General features: G+C 51.1%; 10 protein-coding genes across 10 annotated transcripts; 5 read left to right on the top strand and 5 right to left on the bottom strand.

The window, feature by feature from the left end:
* Nucleotides 1-417: 417 nt before the first annotated feature.
* On the bottom strand, nt 418-1,553 carry ASPSYDRAFT_85295 (zinc-binding alcohol dehydrogenase family protein; the record flags this gene model as incomplete). Its single annotated transcript, XM_040851505.1, has 3 exons — nt 418-900; nt 971-1,393; nt 1,449-1,553. The coding sequence occupies 3 exons, from the start codon at nt 1,551-1,553 to the stop codon at nt 418-420; spliced, it is 1,011 nt and encodes a 336-aa protein (XP_040709129.1).
* Nucleotides 1,554-2,102: 549 nt separating this feature from the next.
* Nucleotides 2,103-2,860, top strand: ASPSYDRAFT_54616 (putative isochorismatase family hydrolase; the record flags this gene model as incomplete). The annotated part of the gene is made up of 3 exons (XM_040848879.1): nt 2,103-2,165; nt 2,225-2,493; nt 2,560-2,860. The coding sequence occupies 3 exons, from the start codon at nt 2,103-2,105 to the stop codon at nt 2,858-2,860; spliced, it is 633 nt and encodes a 210-aa protein (XP_040709128.1).
* Nucleotides 2,861-3,464: 604 nt separating this feature from the next.
* Nucleotides 3,465-5,052, top strand: ASPSYDRAFT_54615 (CRAL-TRIO domain-containing protein; the record flags this gene model as incomplete). The annotated part of the gene is made up of 3 exons (XM_040848878.1): nt 3,465-4,355; nt 4,415-4,556; nt 4,601-5,052. The coding sequence occupies 3 exons, from the start codon at nt 3,465-3,467 to the stop codon at nt 5,050-5,052; spliced, it is 1,485 nt and encodes a 494-aa protein (XP_040709127.1).
* A 77-nt stretch (nt 5,053-5,129) lies between these two features.
* Nucleotides 5,130-6,400, bottom strand: ASPSYDRAFT_54614 (uncharacterized protein; the record flags this gene model as incomplete). Its single annotated transcript, XM_040848877.1, has 2 exons — nt 5,130-5,244; nt 5,304-6,400. The coding sequence occupies 2 exons, from the start codon at nt 6,398-6,400 to the stop codon at nt 5,130-5,132; spliced, it is 1,212 nt and encodes a 403-aa protein (XP_040709126.1).
* Nucleotides 6,401-7,413: 1,013 nt separating this feature from the next.
* On the bottom strand, nt 7,414-9,068 carry ASPSYDRAFT_194426 (uncharacterized protein; the record flags this gene model as incomplete). Its single annotated transcript, XM_040843693.1, has 2 exons — nt 7,414-8,892; nt 8,943-9,068. The coding sequence occupies 2 exons, from the start codon at nt 9,066-9,068 to the stop codon at nt 7,414-7,416; spliced, it is 1,605 nt and encodes a 534-aa protein (XP_040709125.1).
* An 846-nt stretch (nt 9,069-9,914) lies between these two features.
* On the top strand, nt 9,915-10,865 carry ASPSYDRAFT_27261 (DUF1996 domain-containing protein; the record flags this gene model as incomplete). Its single annotated transcript, XM_040844379.1, has 2 exons — nt 9,915-10,149; nt 10,198-10,865. The coding sequence occupies 2 exons, from the start codon at nt 9,915-9,917 to the stop codon at nt 10,863-10,865; spliced, it is 903 nt and encodes a 300-aa protein (XP_040709124.1).
* Nucleotides 10,781-13,827, bottom strand: tpcJ (oxidoreductase tpcJ; the record flags this gene model as incomplete). The annotated part of the gene is made up of 9 exons (XM_040850291.1): nt 10,781-11,999; nt 12,051-12,437; nt 12,493-12,510; nt 12,567-12,645; nt 12,713-12,834; nt 12,911-12,958; nt 13,018-13,087; nt 13,146-13,378; nt 13,797-13,827. The coding sequence occupies 9 exons, from the start codon at nt 13,825-13,827 to the stop codon at nt 11,107-11,109; spliced, it is 1,881 nt and encodes a 626-aa protein (XP_040709123.1). The 3' UTR covers nt 10,781-11,106.
* Nucleotides 13,828-14,497: 670 nt separating this feature from the next.
* Nucleotides 14,498-15,420, top strand: ASPSYDRAFT_27259 (uncharacterized protein; the record flags this gene model as incomplete). The annotated part of the gene is made up of 5 exons (XM_040844378.1): nt 14,498-14,588; nt 14,632-14,703; nt 14,762-14,904; nt 14,949-15,349; nt 15,372-15,420. The coding sequence occupies 5 exons, from the start codon at nt 14,498-14,500 to the stop codon at nt 15,418-15,420; spliced, it is 756 nt and encodes a 251-aa protein (XP_040709122.1).
* Nucleotides 15,421-16,137: 717 nt separating this feature from the next.
* Nucleotides 16,138-16,452, top strand: ASPSYDRAFT_140826 (uncharacterized protein; the record flags this gene model as incomplete). The annotated part of the gene is made up of 1 exon (XM_040841082.1): nt 16,138-16,452. One exon carries the CDS (start codon nt 16,138-16,140, stop codon nt 16,450-16,452), a length of 315 nt encoding a protein of 104 aa, XP_040709121.1.
* A 1,288-nt stretch (nt 16,453-17,740) lies between these two features.
* On the bottom strand, nt 17,741-18,840 carry ASPSYDRAFT_85288 (zinc-binding alcohol dehydrogenase family protein; the record flags this gene model as incomplete). The annotated part of the gene is made up of 2 exons (XM_040851504.1): nt 17,741-18,444; nt 18,498-18,840. 2 exons carry the CDS (start codon nt 18,838-18,840, stop codon nt 17,741-17,743), a joined length of 1,047 nt encoding a protein of 348 aa, XP_040709120.1.
* Nucleotides 18,841-19,624: the final 784 nt, after the last annotated feature.

Here is a 19,624-nt window from a genome sequence, read left to right as displayed (position 1 = left end):
AATCAGAGGACTTATAACCCTCCATACTCTTGTCACATCTTTCAACGGGTCTAAGTTATTTAGGATAGGCTGCCAATAGACGCCTGATGGGCGTCGATCACTGACTGCGAAAGCGTTGGGGACAAAGTGCCTCAGCTCGCACAAGGTCATCTTTCCACATGGGGCTTGGGCATGGATGCAGGATCGATATACTGGAGCGAATTGAACAGCCGGTAGTAGATTATCAGTTGATGTCGGCTGCGAAAGTCGTGACCCTCATTCCCTAAGTGATTGCTGCCCTCGAAGTAGGTAGTCGGATCTTATGCTTAATCGACCTGTACGAGGTGACGTGCATTCATGACACACTTGGTACCATGTAAATCATTACAACCCTATTGTGATAGAGATAAGACAAGCTTAAAGAACTGTGAAAGCAAACTACTTCCCCTCCTGCGGATTCAACACCAGCTTCTTCGAGCTCTTCCCATCCAATACATCCCCACACGCCTGCTGAATAGCAGCCAACCCCCCAGCCCGCTTCTCCAACGGCGTAGGCGTAACACCCCCATCAAGAGCACTGGAGAGATACCCATAATACCACTTCGAAAACTCGGCATTCTCAGGCTTCTGCGTGGTCATACTGTAGGCATCATACTCCAGGGTGACATTATCCGGTAGGTTCATGTCGTCGGTCTTCCCTCTGGTCGAAGCAAATGTACCGCCCTTTGGCTGGAGCAGTTGGCTGATTGCATTTGCACTCTTTGCGTCTCCGGACGCACTCATGGCGAAGTCATACGGGCCTAGCTGTTTCAGTTTCGAGACAGCGTCCGAGTCTTTGTAGTCGACTACCTCCGAAGCGCCGAGACTACGCACGTAGTCGAACTTGGCAGTGGAGGCTGTGGCTATGACAGTGTAGCCGACCTATAAAGCAGCTGTTAATGCACGTCCGGAAGAAAACAAATCTCCAAGTGAAGCAGGAAAGCGAACATACACTAGACGCATACTGCACCGCATACCCCCCAACACTCCCACTAGCTCCCCAAATCAAGACCTTCCCCTGTTTCTTATCCCCGGGCTTCCCAATCCCCAGCTTCAAATTCAGCGCCGCAACCGCAGTCAACAGCGCAAACGGAATCGCAACCGCATCCTCAAAGGGCGTCTTATCCGGGACGCGCGCCGTCGTCGCCTCCTTGCTCACGACGTACTGCTGCCACCCGCCGTACTTGGCGTCTTTGAGGTAGTACGTCGGTGTATCCGACACGACGCGGTCGCCGAGCTTAAAGCCCGTTACGGCCGATCCGACTTCTTCTACTGTTCCTGCGACGCTGGTTCCGAGGATGATGGGGTAGGGCACGTCCATGTATGCTTTTGCGCGGATATTAGCATCGAGGGGTTGGATTGCGATGGCGTGATTCTGTACAGTATTAATACATGAATGTCTTATCCCAAGCTTGGGAGTATATGCGAACCTTGATCACGATCTCATCGAGGGCAGGCATGTGGTATGGCGCGGCCAGGACTTTGAGGTCGCCCTTTGGCTCTGTGCTCCATGCGGCGCTATTAATGGGCGACATTTTCACCATTTTACTCTGATATAGTCTTCTTGTCAACTGGTTTTTTTGAGGAAGGATCAGAAAGACGATCCTGAACATGTAGATGGAGGAGACGACTGCTATGACGTCAGGACAACAAATTACAGCCTACAAATACGAGATAGAGTAAGGATGAATCAGAGATGATGAAAACATAGAAGGCAGGATTTGATAATGATAAATAATTAGGCAAAGGCGAAATAATATCTGATTAAATACGTTGCTAACCACCAGCCATGATATTGTAAGACTTAGTTAATGACGCCTACACAGACTGTTCCCCACACAGTTCACAGATCCGATCTCTGTCTACAGCTTCTGATTAGCCATACCACATCTCGATGCCTGGTTAGAGTTATCAGTAATGATTAGGAAAGCTCAGCTTGAGTCTTTGATAGAGGTCTGTGTTGGAATCATACGATCCGGACGTCCGTATAATTATATAAACCTGTAGAACCTCTCGAGCTATTCCATTATTCAAACTATCAAACCATCAAACAGTGTTCTTGTTTAAATCCAGTAAAGATCAAAATGCCCGCCGCCTACAAACGCCTCAACTCCGAAGACTGCGTCTTTCTCTTCGTTGACCACCAGGCAAGCACAGGACAACCCTGGAAGTCATTCCAGCCTACTAACAGAGTGGAATCCACCAGTCCGGCTTGATCCAACTCGTCCGTGACTTTGAACCGCACGAGTTCCGCACAAACGTGCTCGGCCTGGTCAAGGTCGCGCAGTACTACGGCGCGCCCTCGATCCTGACTACATCCTTCGACACAGGCCCCAACGGCCCCATCGCGAAGGAGATCCCCGAGACTCTGCCCAATGCGCCTCTGATCCGGCGCCCGGGACAGATAAACGCGATGGATAACGAGGACTTTGCGAATGCTGTGAAGGCGACCGGGAAGAAACAAGTCGTCATCAGGTATGCCATCCAACTATACCCTACACCCCGTCGCCAATAAGCCGATGCTGATGCCATATGAATCAGCGGAGTCCTAACAGAAGTCTGCGTCGCATTTCCCGCTCTCTCGCTCATCGAGCAGGGGTACGACGTCTTCGTCGCGACCGATGCGTCCGGTACCTTCGCCGAGCATACCAGGGAGGCAGCGCACAAGCGGATGGCGCAGGCAGGATGCCAGCTGATGAACTGGGCGGCGATTGCGGCAGAGCTGCACCGCGACTGGCGCAGAGATATCGAGGGATTTGGCAAGATCTGGACCGACCATGTTCCTGGGTATTGGTGCTTGATGCAGAGTTACCAGGCGACGACGGAGAATGCGAAGGAGTAAAACCAGAACGACGAGAAAAAAGTCCACGTGGTGTGCTATTTCTGGAACAGTAACCGTGGGTTTTCATGTTCAAGGCAAAAAATGGGTCTAATCGCCGAATTAATTGACATGCAGTCGTAATACATGGCGGTGGAGGCCTCGGTGGCTGGCCGAGTCGGGCGCGACCGCATAATTATATCTCGCTGCATTGACATGGATTGGTCCCGTTAAAATCGGATTAGCCTCTCCAAATCAGGGGATGGACCGAATCCGTAGTATCACAGAGCCATCAAACGAGGCCTCAGTGTACCTGCATGCCGCGGGGAGAGAATCGACACCGTCCCGCACCCACAGAACTACCAAGCAATGAATAAATCTCAATGGCCGATCTGGCGGGAGCCCCAGAGGTCAAAGTCCACAGAGAGTGTCCGTGTGGGGATCATATGTAAATCGAGGCAGCCTCGCTCGGCCAGCGTCTGCCCTTGTGAAAACGCGGGGGAGACCGAGGTTTCCTTGTCGAGATTAGGGCACGATGATCCCCCGAGGGGTATTTATTATTTATCGCTGCTCCCTCGGTGTCTGAAACTCACACTCATCCACTTGTTTATTGTCTGCTTTTATCATCATGACTGTCGCGCCTACCACCGGCTACGTGGGCAGCCTCTCGCCCAAAGAGGAGGCCTCCCTGCGCGAGATGTGGACACTGCTCTTCACAACCGTCACCTCGCTGCTCTCCTCCGTATACGAGGTGAAGCTCCCCGAGAGCTCACCAAACGACATCTTCAAGCTGCTCGACAAGATCACCGAGCCCTCCATCGACGGCATCCTCGCCGTGCTAAAGAACCCACCAGAAGCCAACGGCGAAACCGCCTCAGAAACGACCCCCAACGGCGCCACAATCGAACAATCCCTCGACAAGATGAAGGAACTCGCTTCGAAAGCCAACGGAAAAGAAATCCTCGACAAGCTCTCCAAGACGAAACTCACCCAGCCGCAGCTGTCCGGCCTCATGACGCAGCTCCGCAAGAGCCACGTCAACGAGTCCGAGATCAAGACTATCGAGAAGATCCTCCTCGCCATGTCCCCGGGGGAGATGATTTTCACCGTACTGAAGCTAGTGAAGCAGGAACACCCAGACACGTTGCTTCTGCGGTTCCTGCGCGCGCGCAAGTGGGACGTCCCCAAGGCATTTGGCATGATGGCCAATGCCATCCTCTGGCGGCAGAAGATGCAAGTGGACGACGACATCGTGCCCAAGGGCGAGCTGCATGCGTGGCAGCAGTCGCGGGACGAGAAGCTGAGCAAGGCTGAGCAGAAGGGGGGCAAGGACTTCATTTCGCAGCTGGAGATGGGCAAGAGTTACCTGCACGGGCTGGACCGGGAGGGCCGACCTGTTAACGTGGTGCGAGTGCGTCTGCATAAGCCTGGGGCGCAGTCTGAGGAGGCGCTGGAGAGGTACATCGTGCATGTTATCGAGTCGACGAGGATCCTGGTGGCTCCTCCGGTTGAGACTGGGGTACGTATACACCTTAAACACTGCAGTCAGCTGGCACGGCAATGGACTGACTGTGATAGACGATTCTCTTCGACATGACTGGTTTCGGCCTCGGAAACATGGAGTACTCCCCTGTCAAGTTCATCATCCAGTGCTTCGAGGCCAACTACCCTGAATCACTGGGCCGTCTACTCATCCACAACGCGCCCTGGATCTTCTCAGGTAAGCCTCCGTCGCAATTCCCTCGACAACAGCTAATGGAGTAGGAATATGGAAAATCATCCACGGCTGGATGGACCCCGTCGTCGCCTCAAAAGTCCAATTTACCAAGAACATCAACGACCTCGACAAGTTCATCCCGCGCGCGCATATCCCCAAGGAACTCGGCGGCGACCAGGAGTTCGAGTATAAATACATCGAGCCCTCAGCTGATGAGAACAAGGCCATGCAGGACAAAGAGAAGAGCGACGCCGTGATGGTCGAGCGTATGATGATCGGGCTGCAGCTTGTCGCGGCCACGGCGGCGTGGGTCTCTGCTGCGGATACAGCGAAGAGCCAGGAGGAGAAGGGGGCTGTGGAGTTATTGAAGAAGCGTAGGGATACGGTGATTGAGGAGTTTAGACAGAATTATTGGAGGTTGGATCCATATGTGCGTGCGAGGGCGCTTATTGATCGGACGGGGGCGCTTTCGCCGGATGGCACTGTGAATAACTTTTAGGTACTGGAGCTTTCATGAGACTAAATTGAGATGATTCACTTTAAGCTATGGATAATATCGAACTGACAAACTACGTGCTATTTCTCCGGACAAGGATGGTAGTACACGCTCACATACACCCCTGTCTTCTCTGAATACGCAAACGAGATCCAAAAGACTAGATGCGATGTCTTTGACAGATCGTAGTCGGGACTAAACCATAAACCATTAGCAATATCTTCTCAGTAGTTAATAAGCCAGGGCGGACATACTAAAAAGATTCCACAGTACTGCGATAAGAAGCAGCCAACTCCGTCCAACCCAGCATCTCAAAGAACCGCGCAATCTTGTCCACACAGACCAAATCATTCAGTCCCTGCAACGGAAAGTACGCCTTTGCATACGGAAGAGGATTTCCAGGCGTAAGCTCATAATTCCACAACATCGGCGCTGAACTCTCGGGAACCTGAGGCGCATCCGGAGGAAGGTCTCTCTTCCCTGCATGTCTCAGGTCAATCACATCCCAGAGACTACGCAGCCAAATCAACCCCTCCATATGCGCAGGACCAGTCGCACGGTCATTCAACGTCCACAGCTCCTCGAGTTTATCAGTGTCCGACACATCCATAACGAAGGTGTAGAACTTGAAGCGCGATTTAGCCGGGTCGATATAGTCCCACGCACACAGATTGTGAAACCCCCAGCCATTGACTTCGGTCATGTAGCCGGCGACCTTGGACCAGGCGTCGACGCAGTCCATTTTACCCTGCGCCTTTAGGTCATCCACGGAGTCTCCAAGGAGGGTCTTGATGTCTTGCCCCGCCATGTGCGCCTTCAGCCCGGGGTATGTGTATCCTTTCACTGTGATGCCGTTGTCTTTCAGGTCGAAGCCCATGGCACGCTGTGTTTTCAGCTTTCCACCGCCTGGGACGGCGGCAGGGAGGCGGATCTGCTCGTCTCGGGTGAGGGTGTGCTTTGGTTCAAAGTAGCCATACAGCTGGGGGTCGAAGTCCTTGAGGGCTATTCTGGACAAATGCGTAATCATGGATGCGGGTGGAGCCCGGTTAAATGGGTCTCTGTCGGTGCCGGAGAATGAGTCGACGGGTTCAGCACCAATTCGTACGGTGGGATGGCCTCCGTGTTCCTGATAATTCACGCTGAACTCCATTGGCAGCCCGGTGACTGTGATGCTCGAATGGAAGGTTGCGGGACAGGGGCCAAGGCGGGGAATCAGCTGGTTGTGGTAGAATGTGAGGAATTGATACTGCTGCTCTGCAGTGTATCCAGTAGTTGACAGTAGTCTGCCAACAAGAGGACCTGTCCTCCGCCACCACTGGTCTTGGTCTTTTGTAGGGAAGGTCAGGTACATGCTGAGGACATGGAACGGTGACACCGGTATGTCTTTTTCATCGGTAGCTGGACTGGGGGACACCCTTGGAGCATCAGGCGGGATAAGCAGAGTCATTATGAATATGGCTTTGATTGCAGAACGAAGTATTCCAAAACGTTTGACTCAAGCCGAAGTTCAATTCTTACAGAACGACAGAACAAATAGTAAGATCAAGAAGGACAGCCGAGATATATGGCTACATTTTAATCCAGACTGCCTGCCCTCATGACCACCAGCTCCCCGCATTGCTTTCCGGTCTGCATGCTGCATGTGTACCTTTCAGTCACAGCGCCCGATAGGCTCTGCTTGCTCGAACCAAGCAAGCCCCGAGAAGCGACAGGCTGCGCTGGCTTTCCTCGGAGGGCTTTCCCTGAATACGGGGAGAAACTTGAACAAAACACGTCTAGGCTACCGATAGGACCACGGGCACCAGATAATGCCGGAACATAGGAATTGCTGGGCTGACGGGGGCTTTTGGACGTGTCGAGAATTGTCGACTGGGTGGTGACGCAGGTTCGTACCTAGGGCTTGCCTGTACAACGTCTCGGCGACGAACCAGAGGATGTCCGGTTGGGTCTCATCGACTCCGGGTTCGCTTTCTATTGGTTATGGTGCTTAATGTTGTGTCCCTTCGGATGTCGAGGAGTAATCTTATTGGAATAGAAGATCGAATCTGTTGTGCTGAGATTGGACAGGCTGAAGCTCGCCAAAATCTGCTGGACAGCTGCTCACTGCAGCGACAAGCAAAGACAGCAGTCGGCACGGTATCAAAAGAAGAATATTGCAATGTACAGCTTACCCGCGGAACATCTTGCAATAGCAATTTTGGTGAGGTTCCATTTGCCTGGTTGTTTGATTATCCTCTGACCAGAGTATGGAAGTATATTATTCAACCTATGCGGTGGTAATGAGTTAAGAGTGTGCATTTATTTCATGTTTGAAACTTATTGAGTTATTGCCTTTTTTTTTTTTTATCTGAACAAACCCAGAACTTACACACTCAGCGTCTCACTCATCTCCGTCCCCTTCTCCTTTTCGGCATCCTTCATACCTTGAGCAGGCTGAAACTCCTGATCCATCGAAGACCCCTTGACAAAAAAGCAAGAAACCAAACCCAGTCCCGCCGCACCACAAAGCACAAGCCAAACAATACCAAGCGCATCCGCATACGCACTTTCCATTTCCCCGCGCATTGCATTCTGTGGGAGACTCTGGATATACTGCACCAGACTAGCAGCATCCTGCGTCCACGAATCAGCCATGCCTGCGAGCAGCGGCCGGTCCAGGAATTCCTTGTGGATGCGGTTCTGGAAGACGACTCCGCCGATTGCAACGCCGACAGTCTGGCCGAGAGTCCGGAAGAACGCAGCCATTGCAGCCGTGATGGAGATAAATTCGGGGTCGGCGGATGCCTGCACGGCGAGCATCATGGATGAGAACAGGACGCCGAGACCGAGACCTGGGACAACGGTGATGAAAATCCATTGGGGGACGGTGGTTTGGGAGTCGAGGAGGTAAAGGAGGCCAAGCCCTAACGTGGACAGGGACCAGCCGGACCATAACGCCCACCTGTACTTTCCGGTGACGGAAATCAGGATGCTTGTTACTGCTGATAGGGGCGCGATGGTTAATGTCAACGGGAGGATTGCTGCGCCGGCGATAACGGCCTTGTATCCCAGGGCGCTTTCGTAGTAGAGGGGGAGGTAGTAGAGCATGCACCAAAGGATGATGCCGTGGAGCAGGCAGGCCAGGTAGTTAAATACCACAGTACCGTGCTGGAATATCTTCATGGGGATCAGAGGCCGTGATGGGACTGTGATCTCGTAAACAACAAAGGCAGCAAGACCGGCGACGCCGACTATCAAGGGGACAAGCGTTCGCCATGAGCTCCACGCGTACATAATACCTCCCCAGCTAAGAGGGACGAGGAACGACTTCAGTGACCCTGTGAATATTACGGCGCCTCCAAAGTCAACCGTCTTGAGTCTGTCCTTCAGAGGGTGGAACTCCTGGCGCAGGTTCATGAAAATGGGAATAAAGATAAGCCCCAGGCCACAGAAAGGCAGGTTAAGCCAGAAGATCCAGCGCCATGCGCTTTCGGCCAAAGCGCCGCCAATAATAGGTCCGATGACTGTCCCCAATGACCAGGTAAGTGACCGTATACTCATCCACTTCCCGCGTTGTCGAAGTGGTATAAGGTCTGCGATGAGGACCTCTGTTAGGGCAATGATACCGCCGCCGCCGACACCCTGGATGCAGCGGCCCACCAACATTACCGGCATACTCTTGCATACCGCTGCAACAATAGAGCCGACGGTGAAAGCAACAACAGCGCCAAAGAGGGTCCATTTTCTCCCGAAGATGTCGGATATCATGGTGAACGTCGGTTGGAATACGGTGGAGGCGACGAGGAAGGAGGTACCAGCCCAGAAGGCTTCGATGGCGGTTCCATTAAGGGCATTTGCAATCGTCTACACCAGAGTTAGTGCTGTCATATAAAGAGTTAAGATGGAAACTATACCGGAAGAGCAACCGACAGCGAAGTAGCATCAAGGGCCGCGGCAAAGTTGAGCAGTCCGATGACCCCGAAAATACACCACAAACGAAAGTTTGGCTTGAAGGCCTCAGTGTCTTCGTTCACCGACATCCTGGATTTTTCACACTTAAGGGAACAGAAATTAGAAGTAGAAGAGACAGCCTGTGCTGGCCACGAGTTGGTAAAGGAAGGGCCCCTCATCGTGGGGAAGGAAACAGGAAGATATACACAGGAAAGAGGGTGCTGTATTCACAAAATGAGCCACCTCCTTGGCCATGGCCTCATAGATCGGGCTTGGCTCGATTGCAAGACTGCATCGACCGGGGATACCGTCGGCCAAACTCCAGCAGATCCCCGATACATCGCTGGCGTAAGTATGTCGAGAGGGTCAGATGCCGCCGCACTGGTCACGTTCACAAACAGTCGCCGGCGCAAGGAAGAGCCGAAGGAATTATGATGAATGTGGCAGTGAATCGAGCAGGCCGTGGAGCTCTGGGTCTATCTGAACTTTATTGTGACGGTCCGGTCAATGCACTCGTCAGGACGAGTGAATATCAGAGTATCCTTGAGGTATACGTAATAAGTATACATGAATATAACTTTTGCCGACCCATATCAGCAGCAGACTAGATTTGCAGTCTACCCTTATAAGTATATAATGACAATGATATTCATTCGGATTCGTAACACATTGATACTGCATCTCAAGTGCCCTATCCGAAGGGTCCACGGTCCACATCGCTGTGTTGGGGGCGCCGGTTGCTTGGCTGCGACCCTGACACTCTGCGCAACCTCCCGCAGTGGGGCCTCCTTAATCAATATCAAACATGGATTCGCGTTATAAGTGCCGTTGCCGCCAGACATTTTTCACCCACACGTTCATCTTCTTCAGCCATTCCTTGACCAGCGCTCATTCCTTTTCGTCAGTTGTTACCAACTACAGTCCTTCCCTCCACAATGCTCGCCACAACCCTCCTCCTGGCCACCGCGGGTACGGTGCAGGCGTATACCCTGGTCAACTCGGGGTACATCATGCGCAAGAACATCGACTCCATTGTCCAGCCCGGGAAGTACACTAGCCACATGCACAGCTTCTTCGGCAATGACGCGGTCAATCTGACCACGTCCACCACTGAAGAGCTCATGTCCGGCTGCGCTACCAACGACAACCCGAACGACCTGTCCGTTTACTGTACGTGTCACCCCATCCTAAGATGAAATATACTCATGCAGTGAACAGGGCACCCGACTCTGTACGCTAAAACCGGCGACGACCTCGTCCCAATCGAGGCCCGGTACTTCAAAGCATACTACAACGAGATCAACACTGCCGAGATCCCCTTCCCCACTGACTTCAAAGCGGTCGCCGGCAACGCCAGCGCGTCGACAGCAGAAGAGATAGACGAGCTCTGGACCATGAGCTGGTGGTGCGAGTACGGCCCCGAGACAACCCCCGACAGCAACGGCTGGCCTGATGCAGGATGCGAGCTGGGTCGTCTGCAGACGCAGCTTCGATTCCCTGACTGCGTGAACCCGGACACGCTGGCCAGTGGGTACTCGAGCCGGGCGTGGCTGGCGAACTCCAACCGATGCCCCGATGGAATGAAGCGCATCCCTCAGCTCCGGTTCTCCGTGCGCTTCGATACGTCTGAAGCCCTGCCCGACGGCTGGGACGGCGAGGCACCGCTGCAGCTTTCCAGCGGGAACTCGTACAGCTTCCATGGGGATTTTATCAATGGCTGGTTGCCCGAGGCGGCTGAGAATATGATGCGTGCCAGTGATAAGAGCGAGTTCCAGAGGGTCGAAGGTCCCCGATCTGAGGTGGCTGATTGTGACCCGGCTGATGTCGATCCAAACAATGGCACGAGTGACTACGAGGAGAGCCTTCGTATGATGGAGGCGGCGTAACCTTCCACTGCCGGGTGGACGCATGTATTTACTTCACTACTGTATATTCGCAGCCTGTACCATAGAATAAACCCCTAATAAACCCCTACTGACCATGTCCCAACCCGACCCGCTAGAGTGAATTTATTGGCTGTCAGCATCTGTGTTCTCTGGCACTAGATGCACTAGACATAATATGTTTATCAATCTGCCACCTAGCAGGATACAGTACACGGGAGGTAAACAGAAAGTCACTGGTTGGCTAAACCCCTGAGCTCACATCTTGTGAAAAGTTCATTTTGCGAGCCCACTCAGACCATGTATCACATCGATTCGAGAGTTCCTTGTCAGCACCAGCTTCTTCCATAAGCTGTCGGATCTTCCGAGGTTGCTCAATGAACTGCATGGACATGCCTGAGAGTGCATGACTGGCGATATGGCAGTGAAACAACCAGGCACCAGGATTGTTTATTTGAAATGCGATCCACATCCAGCCACCTCCCATTTCAACCATCACGGTGTCTCTCCTTGCAGGGTTCTCCAGGTTAAACACAAAGTCATCAGGGAGAGGGGCTGGACCCTGGGCTAAAACAGCCATATCATGGCCATGCAAATGCATTGGATGACGAGACGTAGAGTCAGGCAATTCATGGGTAAAGTTATTGACGACAAGGAAGTACACCCATTCGTCTGTTTCGAAATCCAAGGAAAAAGAGGCCGCTTCTGGTGGTAATGGCGTATCGGCATCCGTAAAAACTGTCTTCAAGCTAGGGTTTGCCCAGTCGACATGTTGAGGGACATCCTTCAAGACCCACTGAAAGAAGTGCGACTTGTTACCCGCAGCTGGATCTGGGTAAGGAAGTATTCCGGGTCTTAGGTAGTCTGCTGGATTCATCCCATTTGCGCTCCGTCCAACGGTTCTCTTGACCACTGGCGTGATACCCCGGTAGTCCGGATCGCGGCATAACTGATAGTCATATGAATTATCTGGCCGGGACCACCTAGGAACGTTTTTACTACCTTTATCATAGCGAATGATCCCCACCCTGCTGTGGGCTCGAGGCGCTCGTGGATTACAAGGAGTTGCATGGATCCAGAAATCTGTGCCATTCTCGAAATCTGCATTCGCCTCGATGATTATTTCGTATCGTTGGCCTAGATCTCAAGTCAGTAACATAGGATACAGGGAGCTCTTTGTACACTCACCTGTTCCAAGAGATAATACGTCGGTGACATATGGCACAACTGGGACCATATCTATTTGAATGACGGTCATAGTGTGCCCGTCAACCCAAAAATATCGAGGTAGGAGAGTCATCGAACCTACAACCCCAACCTTATACTTTGTGCCCTTGCGGAATATTGCTTCGAAATACTGGCCTTCCCCGGTGCACTTGGGATCGGTCGATGTATCGCTACAGTTGGAAACTCCCTTCCCGTTGATAAGCCCATAAGGCGCCAACATATCATTTTCGATATACAACGGAATCCAGTCCAGGCCAGAAACATTTGTATGGTAGTGATCACCTATCAACCATGGACCAAGATTGACATCGTAGTCCATACTTGATGGGCCATGAATGACAAGACCACCTGCGACAATTAATATTCCAGGCCAGTAGCGTTAGAAAAGTGTTCGAGAATATACCATATAAGCCGTCGGCAACTGGTGCTGGTCAGCATGTATATGGAGAATCACTTATCCCAAAAGGCAGGAATTACTCTGTATGCCGTCATGGGCATGATAGTATGTACTTCCATACTGTGGAACTCTAAACTCATACACTTGTTCATCCCCTGGCTGCAATATCAAGTGAATAGATAGTCAGTGGCAAGTTCTTTTGCATAAATATCTATTGCTATCTTACCTTTATCGGACACTGGGTAACGCCTGGCGCACCATCTTGCCAGTTTGTTCGCCATTGCCGTATTCCATGCCAGTGAATGGAAGTCCCATTATATGTCGTCAGATTGTTGTAGACAGTGATGCCTGAGCATACCACGCATTGTGAGATTGTGAGAGATACGACTGGGATGTAGGAGGTTATTTTGAATGGTTAACGTACGGAGAGTATCGCCCCAATGTGCCTCTATGGTAGGCCCCGGGTATTGCCCTACAACTCACCGTCAGACCTGTAAAGAACAATCTTTTTCCTAGCTCTGGCAAACAAACCGTTGACCATTATTCCTGGGCGCTCATAGCCATCTGGGGAAATCGTGCCCTCGGATACGGTAAGGTTGTACTAAAACAAACCAAGTGGAATCAGAGAAGATATAAATGTAAATACAAATGGACCTTACCTCGACGAGCTTTCCTGTAGGGATGTTTGAAAGGTCATGATAATCACTGAGAATGTTGAACCCATTACCCCAGCAGCCTCGGCTATGTGCGCCGTGCGTACAATTTTCAGGCAGGTTAAACTCGAAGCAACGCGCTGATAAGGCACAGAGTCCTATGGCAATCCCTAGTTTGGCAAAGATCATGATATCCAACCGCGTCAACTTCTGGTCGGACAAAGAGTTATCTTTCGTCACTGGTTACCGTTTAAGAAGACAATCGCAACATGTAAGGACTTTGCTTGAATGGCTCGGACTTTGCTTAGTTATTGCGGTGATGATTTGTTCTCGACTCCCACATACCCCTTGCCTAGACACTGCATTGCAAATACTGAGCCCTTCGCGTGATATCATATAACTCTTGCGGGTCTTCCTAGGAGAACGGTTCTTTTGCTTGTAAATGTGAATCCCTATGTATGCGACTATAATCCTGGAAATATATTCCCTCCTTCAACGCTATCCAGGTTAATTCCAGTAACCGGACAAGATGTCTATAAATCATGAGCTAACCAGAACCCCCGAGGCAATTTATTGATTCAAATGCAAGACCAAGTAAGGGATGCGAATATGTGTGCTCTTTACGGACGCAGATCATACTCACTACAGGTTACTTACATGACAGAATTGCCCGGTGATCTGGCCACATTGCTGAGATCCAATACACAGACCTACTCTAACTATTTAAATAGCCATCATGCGCAAAATATATATATATGTATATATATGTATATATATGTAAGGCCCCTTAATGACTAGCACCGCGCAATTGTGTTGGCATATAATGCAAATAGAAAGACGGCCTAATACCGCTAGTGGTTTTTATCGTCGACTGGTATGTCGATAAATTGTGGGTTCAGCTTACAAGTGGTTCTCGTATAAATTTGCGCATGCCAACTGTATCTGGAAGATGGAACAAGGGTTAAAGCATAGATGTCGAGAAATGGATTGAAGGCCTCCCTTGCATGACAAGGGGCTTTATTCGTTCGCCCCAGTGCCATCATGTCATGCCTTGGCTTTGATTCCACGTATGATTCAAGCGTATCCATCCGTTCATTTCCTACAAAGGTTTTTCTCCTTGAGGCGCATATCTCCGCCCATACCAGTACCATACTTCAAATGATTCAATTTTCGTTCAGAAATTGGGGTGGGGCAGCTGTAAGTGTCAGCATTTAGGGCCGTCAGCAGGGAACCATCGATGACACCAGGTGGTGGGGTTGATCTAACAATATATATCCAGGGCCTCCAACAATAATACTATGATCAATTGTCGCCATGCACGCCTTAATCTTGGCGGAAACGGGCGTATTGCCCGCGCCATGACCAGAATGATGCTGGCGCGCTCCTGGACCGTAACGAGCATCATCCGCAGCCCCCGACAGGCAGCCAGCATTCTCGAGCTCGGCGACAGTCAGCCAGTGGGATATCCATGTGCTGTACTCCGACCTCCAAGACTTGAGAACCGCTCAGGATACCGACACCCTCTTTAACCGGACGAGTGCGACCTGCGCCGTTTTCGCAGCAGGTAACTACAACTCTCCTCCATTTTGCAGGCACATTTTTTCATACCTGACCATGGACAGGGTCTTTCTCCAACGTCTACTCCATCGACAGAGACGCCGCCAAATGCACCATCAAGGCCCGCCGCAACCCTCGACCCCGTTCGGGAATTCCTCATGATCTCTTTCCCGGCCTCGCGCTGCAAGTGGTTGCTAGGGGCCTCCCGGTACGCGGTGGGACGCGCGGGATATCCAAGACTACACCTCCGAGCGAAATTCGTACCCCGAGATCGGTGACGCCAGACTCCAGGCAGATCGATACCTGGTTGCAATGGCGAATTCACGCCGAGTCCGTGGTGGCCCGCCATTTCAGGCGATCAGCCTGCGACCAACCTGGTTGACCACGGGTCGTGGGACCGGCAAGGTTACTTTGGGGAAGACGAGAGCATTGGGGGATGTTTCGATTGAAGACACCGCCGCGGTCGCAGTCGAGATGCTTGGGCGGGAGGATGTCAGTGGCTGGTTTGACTTGTTGTCGGGGGATGTGCCTGTCAAGGATGCTGTTGAGGGAGTGGTGCGAGATAAGGTAGATTGTATCGAGGGGGAAGTTGTGCAGGCGATTATGCACTGGCGAACCAGACAGAAGAATAGTTATAGCTATCTGGGGATATTGTATGTACACCTTGATTATCAGTACTTTACGTACTTATAATGAACCTCGGGCGCTCGAGATCTCAGCCTAGTTACTGCCGAAATATACTGGCTGAAACCTGAAGCCATTGCCACCTAATTACTGCTTTCAATAAGTGGGCCAGAGCAGTCAGGCTTGCTATTATAAGCAAACAGTTGTACCTTCAAGGCCTGCCAGTCACTATATTATACTTCTCCAGAGCCGCCTCTTTGCCAAAACGTTAATATAGTTGCAAACATGGCTTTAGCGTCTGATAACCTGCGTACTATTGCATTATATTATAGATCCACCAGCTCAAGCGCTAGGTGTCCATGTGTGTAAGTTCCACATGCACGAGAACTCGAACTTGGCAAGTAGACTATCGTGACTGCAACCATGCTGTCCTTCTTGACAGAAGTACTCGGATTATGTTGGCGTTTCCGCACCTCTCTCCTCTTACTCCTCCAATGAACCAATCATATGGTCTCTGCAGATTCGTGAGAATCTACTGTTTAGGTAGTTGTATGGGACTCGGGTTGTCTTAGTAACTTTCAATTCATGGATTTCTTATCATTCAATCCGATCGATTGCCGAAGCAATAGCCTCGCCTAGCGCTCATGATTACTATCTGCGAGGATCTCATTGGGTTGGCCGCCTACTTGACAAAGGTAGTCAACACCCGATTGATTTTATTAAAGTGGGTATTGTTCTGTTCAAGTGTTATCATGTTAAATACTCCCATATAATTGCATTCTGACGCTTCCAAGCCACTTTCTTTTTTTCTTTCGCAATGATAACACAACCAGAAGCCATTTCAGCCCTTTTGGGGGCCATTGTAGCCCTCAATATCCATATTCTCATATCAAACCTCACTTCAGTCCCCGAGACCGTCGATCGCCTTTTCCTCGGCCCAATTTACGTGTTTTCTCTGCAGGTCCTGGTAGCTTTTTTCCTTGCCCGGGCGCTATGCGTAATACTTAACCGGCCATTTCGAATTCAGTCGCGAAATGTCAAAGCCCTCGTCTTCCTATATGCTGTTTTCCCAGTGCCTGTCATGGTTTCGTGGGTAAATAAGAAGCTTCTTCCGATGGTATGTGGGTGCTAGGAGCCTCTGAAGCCGAAATGGAACCATGGACCAAGAAGCAAGGACAGGAGACCAGAGAGCGCCCTTGTCAAAGCCCTCCGGGAAGTTGCCTTAAGAAGTATCGATGAAGCAACCGGACTTTGATTCCTCTACATGCATCCCAAATTACTTTGGTCGTTTCGGTCCACTCTTATTTTGAATACGCTTTTCGCAGATGCTGTATTTGACCCGAATGCAAATGTTATGTCTGCCAGAAGCTTGGAGATGTGTATCTTTAGATTCTGCTGAGATAAAGACATGATAGTGTCTTCTATTTTATTTATATTAGATTACATTCCTGTTCGCGGGCTTCCGCAACTCCATATGGTCTACCGCGGGCCCGAAAACGTAGGCCATGGTAAATTGCTCGAGGCTAGAACTACGTCTATTTCGTGGCACAGCGACGTGAGCTATGAATTACAGCCTCCGGGGAACCACATTTCTATTTGCCATCGAAGACCCAGAGAACGGAGGAGACACTCTCTTCGTCAACCTGGCCAAAGCATATGATCGACTCTCTCCCGCATTCCGAGAGCGACTGGCCGGGCTCAAAGTCGTGCATTCCGCCCATGAGCAGGCCCTGCTAGCAGGCTCTTAAAAACGGTGGGCAGACGGTTGAGGCGGGACCCAATCATTTTCGTGCACCCTCTGGTCCGAACGCATCTGGCAACAGGCGAGAAGGCCCTTTACATCCAACCGCAGTTTGCCCGCTCAATAGTCGGGTACAAGAGGGAAGGGAGCGACGCGCTGCTGGGGTTCCTCTATCAGCATATTTCTCTGAGTCAGGATATCCAGTGCCGGGTCAGATGGAGACCCCGCTCTGTTGTCGTGTGGGACAATAGGGTCACAGCTCACTCTGGCTTGGTAGACTGGGAGGGACCACGGTTCAGATATATTGCTCGCCTGGCGGCACAAGCTGAGGTGCCAGCCGAATAGCTTCTGACTTGAATTTGCCGGCATGTTCCGTGGCATAAAAATCCACTTGTGATGTAACTTGGTCCTGTCAAGATTTCAACGGAAACAGAAGCATTTACTAGCTGTCTGCAAGCTTCGATCTCCCGCTTTGGGTACATCTAACAATATCTCAGCGACTCGTTTACCTGCGCGAAAACTTAGTGCATTCTGCCTCAATTATACGCATGGCATCGTGGTTGTAGCTTTCGTTATTGTATGGAGCTATGTTCCCGCGTTATGGGCTGTATATAAAGAATGGATATATCATCCTCTAGCATGGCCTGCGTTCTTCTAACTCTGCACAACCTTAATAGAACTACTGCTCTACGCCCTCCGTCTCCCCAATTCTCACGACATACTTCACAGCAGACGCCTTCCCCTCCCTCAGATCCTTTAAAATACCTTCAAGCCCTGCCAGCCCTCCAGGTCGCACCTCAAACGGATGCCCCTGGAACCACCCCTGCTTTAAACCCCTCCCCATAAACTGAAAGAAGGCAGCCCCAAACTCCGCATGATCAAAGGTATTCCCTACCCCCGGCGGGAAATGCACGGATCCGGCAATAGGCTGGCTCACACTCACACCCTCAGGTGGTGTAAAGTCCCCAGCCGGCGGAAACATAACAGCCATTGCACCGGGCCCCGTAATCACAGCGCCGATATTCTCAAAACACTCACGCTCCGAAACACCGTCGAACGCATAGTGTATTGGCGCACCATGGGCAGCAGCCTTGATTTGGGCGCGGATGGCCTCGTGCCCGGCGCGGTAGTCGATTACTTCGTCACCCTTTTCTGGGGAGAGGAGGGTTTTAACGTAGGGGATGCCTTTCCCCGCTACTGTGATTATGGGGTGGATGTTGGATAGCTGGGCGAACTTTATTGCGAAGGCTCCGACTGCTGTAGCTCCGCCGTAGATCAGCAGAGGGAGTTGTTCCTTGGCTGGGTTCCAGGGGAGAGGGAGCTTCATGTCCTGATACAGTCCCAGTGCCGCTGTGATGGCACATAGGGGAATTGTTGCCGCCTCTATCGATGGATAAGCTATTGCCAAACCCTACCGTCTAGAGAAATAAACTAACCTTCGAAGCTTGTCGTATCAGGAATATGAAAAGTAGTATAATCCTCCGCAATTGCGAACTCGGCAAAGGTACCATGCAGTTTCATAACCTGATGGAATGCAGCGACTCTATCGCCCTTTGCGAACCCGACAACGCCTTCGCCCATGGCCTCAATATACCCCGCCATATCGTCGCCGTGGTTAAATGGGGACCCGTCCTTGGGGAAAAATCCCACCATTTTCCAGTCCTTCGGGTTTGTGCCTGAGACCACCACGCGAATGAGAACCTGTCCAGGACCCGGGACGGGTATGGTCGTCTCCTTGATCGAGACGGTATAGTCACTGTTGACAAATGCTTCCTTCATGTTGGTATTTCTTCAGTAATTTTGCGGTGTGAAGTGTGTTGTGTCTTGCCTTTGGGACGATGGCGTGGAAAGGGGATGTATATACCAGCGTTTTAAACGCCCCGTCCAATGTAACAGAATCACAAGTCTGCGCGATATAATTCAAGATTGCCCTGTTGCATTCAGTACAGTCACAAGGCTGCGCGATATAATCCAGGCATCCATTGGGGCGGCAATAGTTGGTCGAGACCGCGATTTTCGCCCCATCGGCCGGAGTTGGCCTATCTCCTATCTCCGTGTACTCGCATCTCGATCTACCAGATGTACTGCGTACAATATCGCAGTTCGCGAGCCGACGCAGTAATATCCTCCACCGTCCCTTCATGAGGAAGCAATGTGTTAAAGGCAATCGCATCTTCTGTCTTGCAATTTCGGTCCTCGAGTAGATCAACAGTCTTTCCAACCTCAACCATGGTAAAGACTGTCCGAAACTAGGGCTGCTTCCGTAAAGGTCGTCTTTCTATTGCATGTATGTGCCAACATACATGAGTTGGCCCTTAATATTGAGGCCGGAGTTCACCTGTATCAGGGCTGGTGGAAAATATATAGTGAACTTTCAAATGTTTTCATTCACTGAATCAGCTAGCACAACACACCCGAGCATCACCCAGTGATTAGAACATGGGCCACCTTCCATGTCCATTAAGAGAGACAATTGGAAACGCTGGTCAATATGGTCAATATCCAATATATGACTGTTGCCTCAGGCTCATTGTTGACACCGCGTCATCGGCGGCTCGGACAA

Source organism: Aspergillus sydowii (genome assembly GCF_001890705.1).
Source record: "Aspergillus sydowii CBS 593.65 unplaced genomic scaffold ASPSYscaffold_1, whole genome shotgun sequence".
NCBI lineage: Eukaryota > Fungi > Ascomycota > Eurotiomycetes > Eurotiales > Aspergillaceae > Aspergillus > Aspergillus sydowii.
Note: the sequence above shows the minus strand (reverse complement) of the source record. Positions and strands in the feature narration are given on the sequence as shown.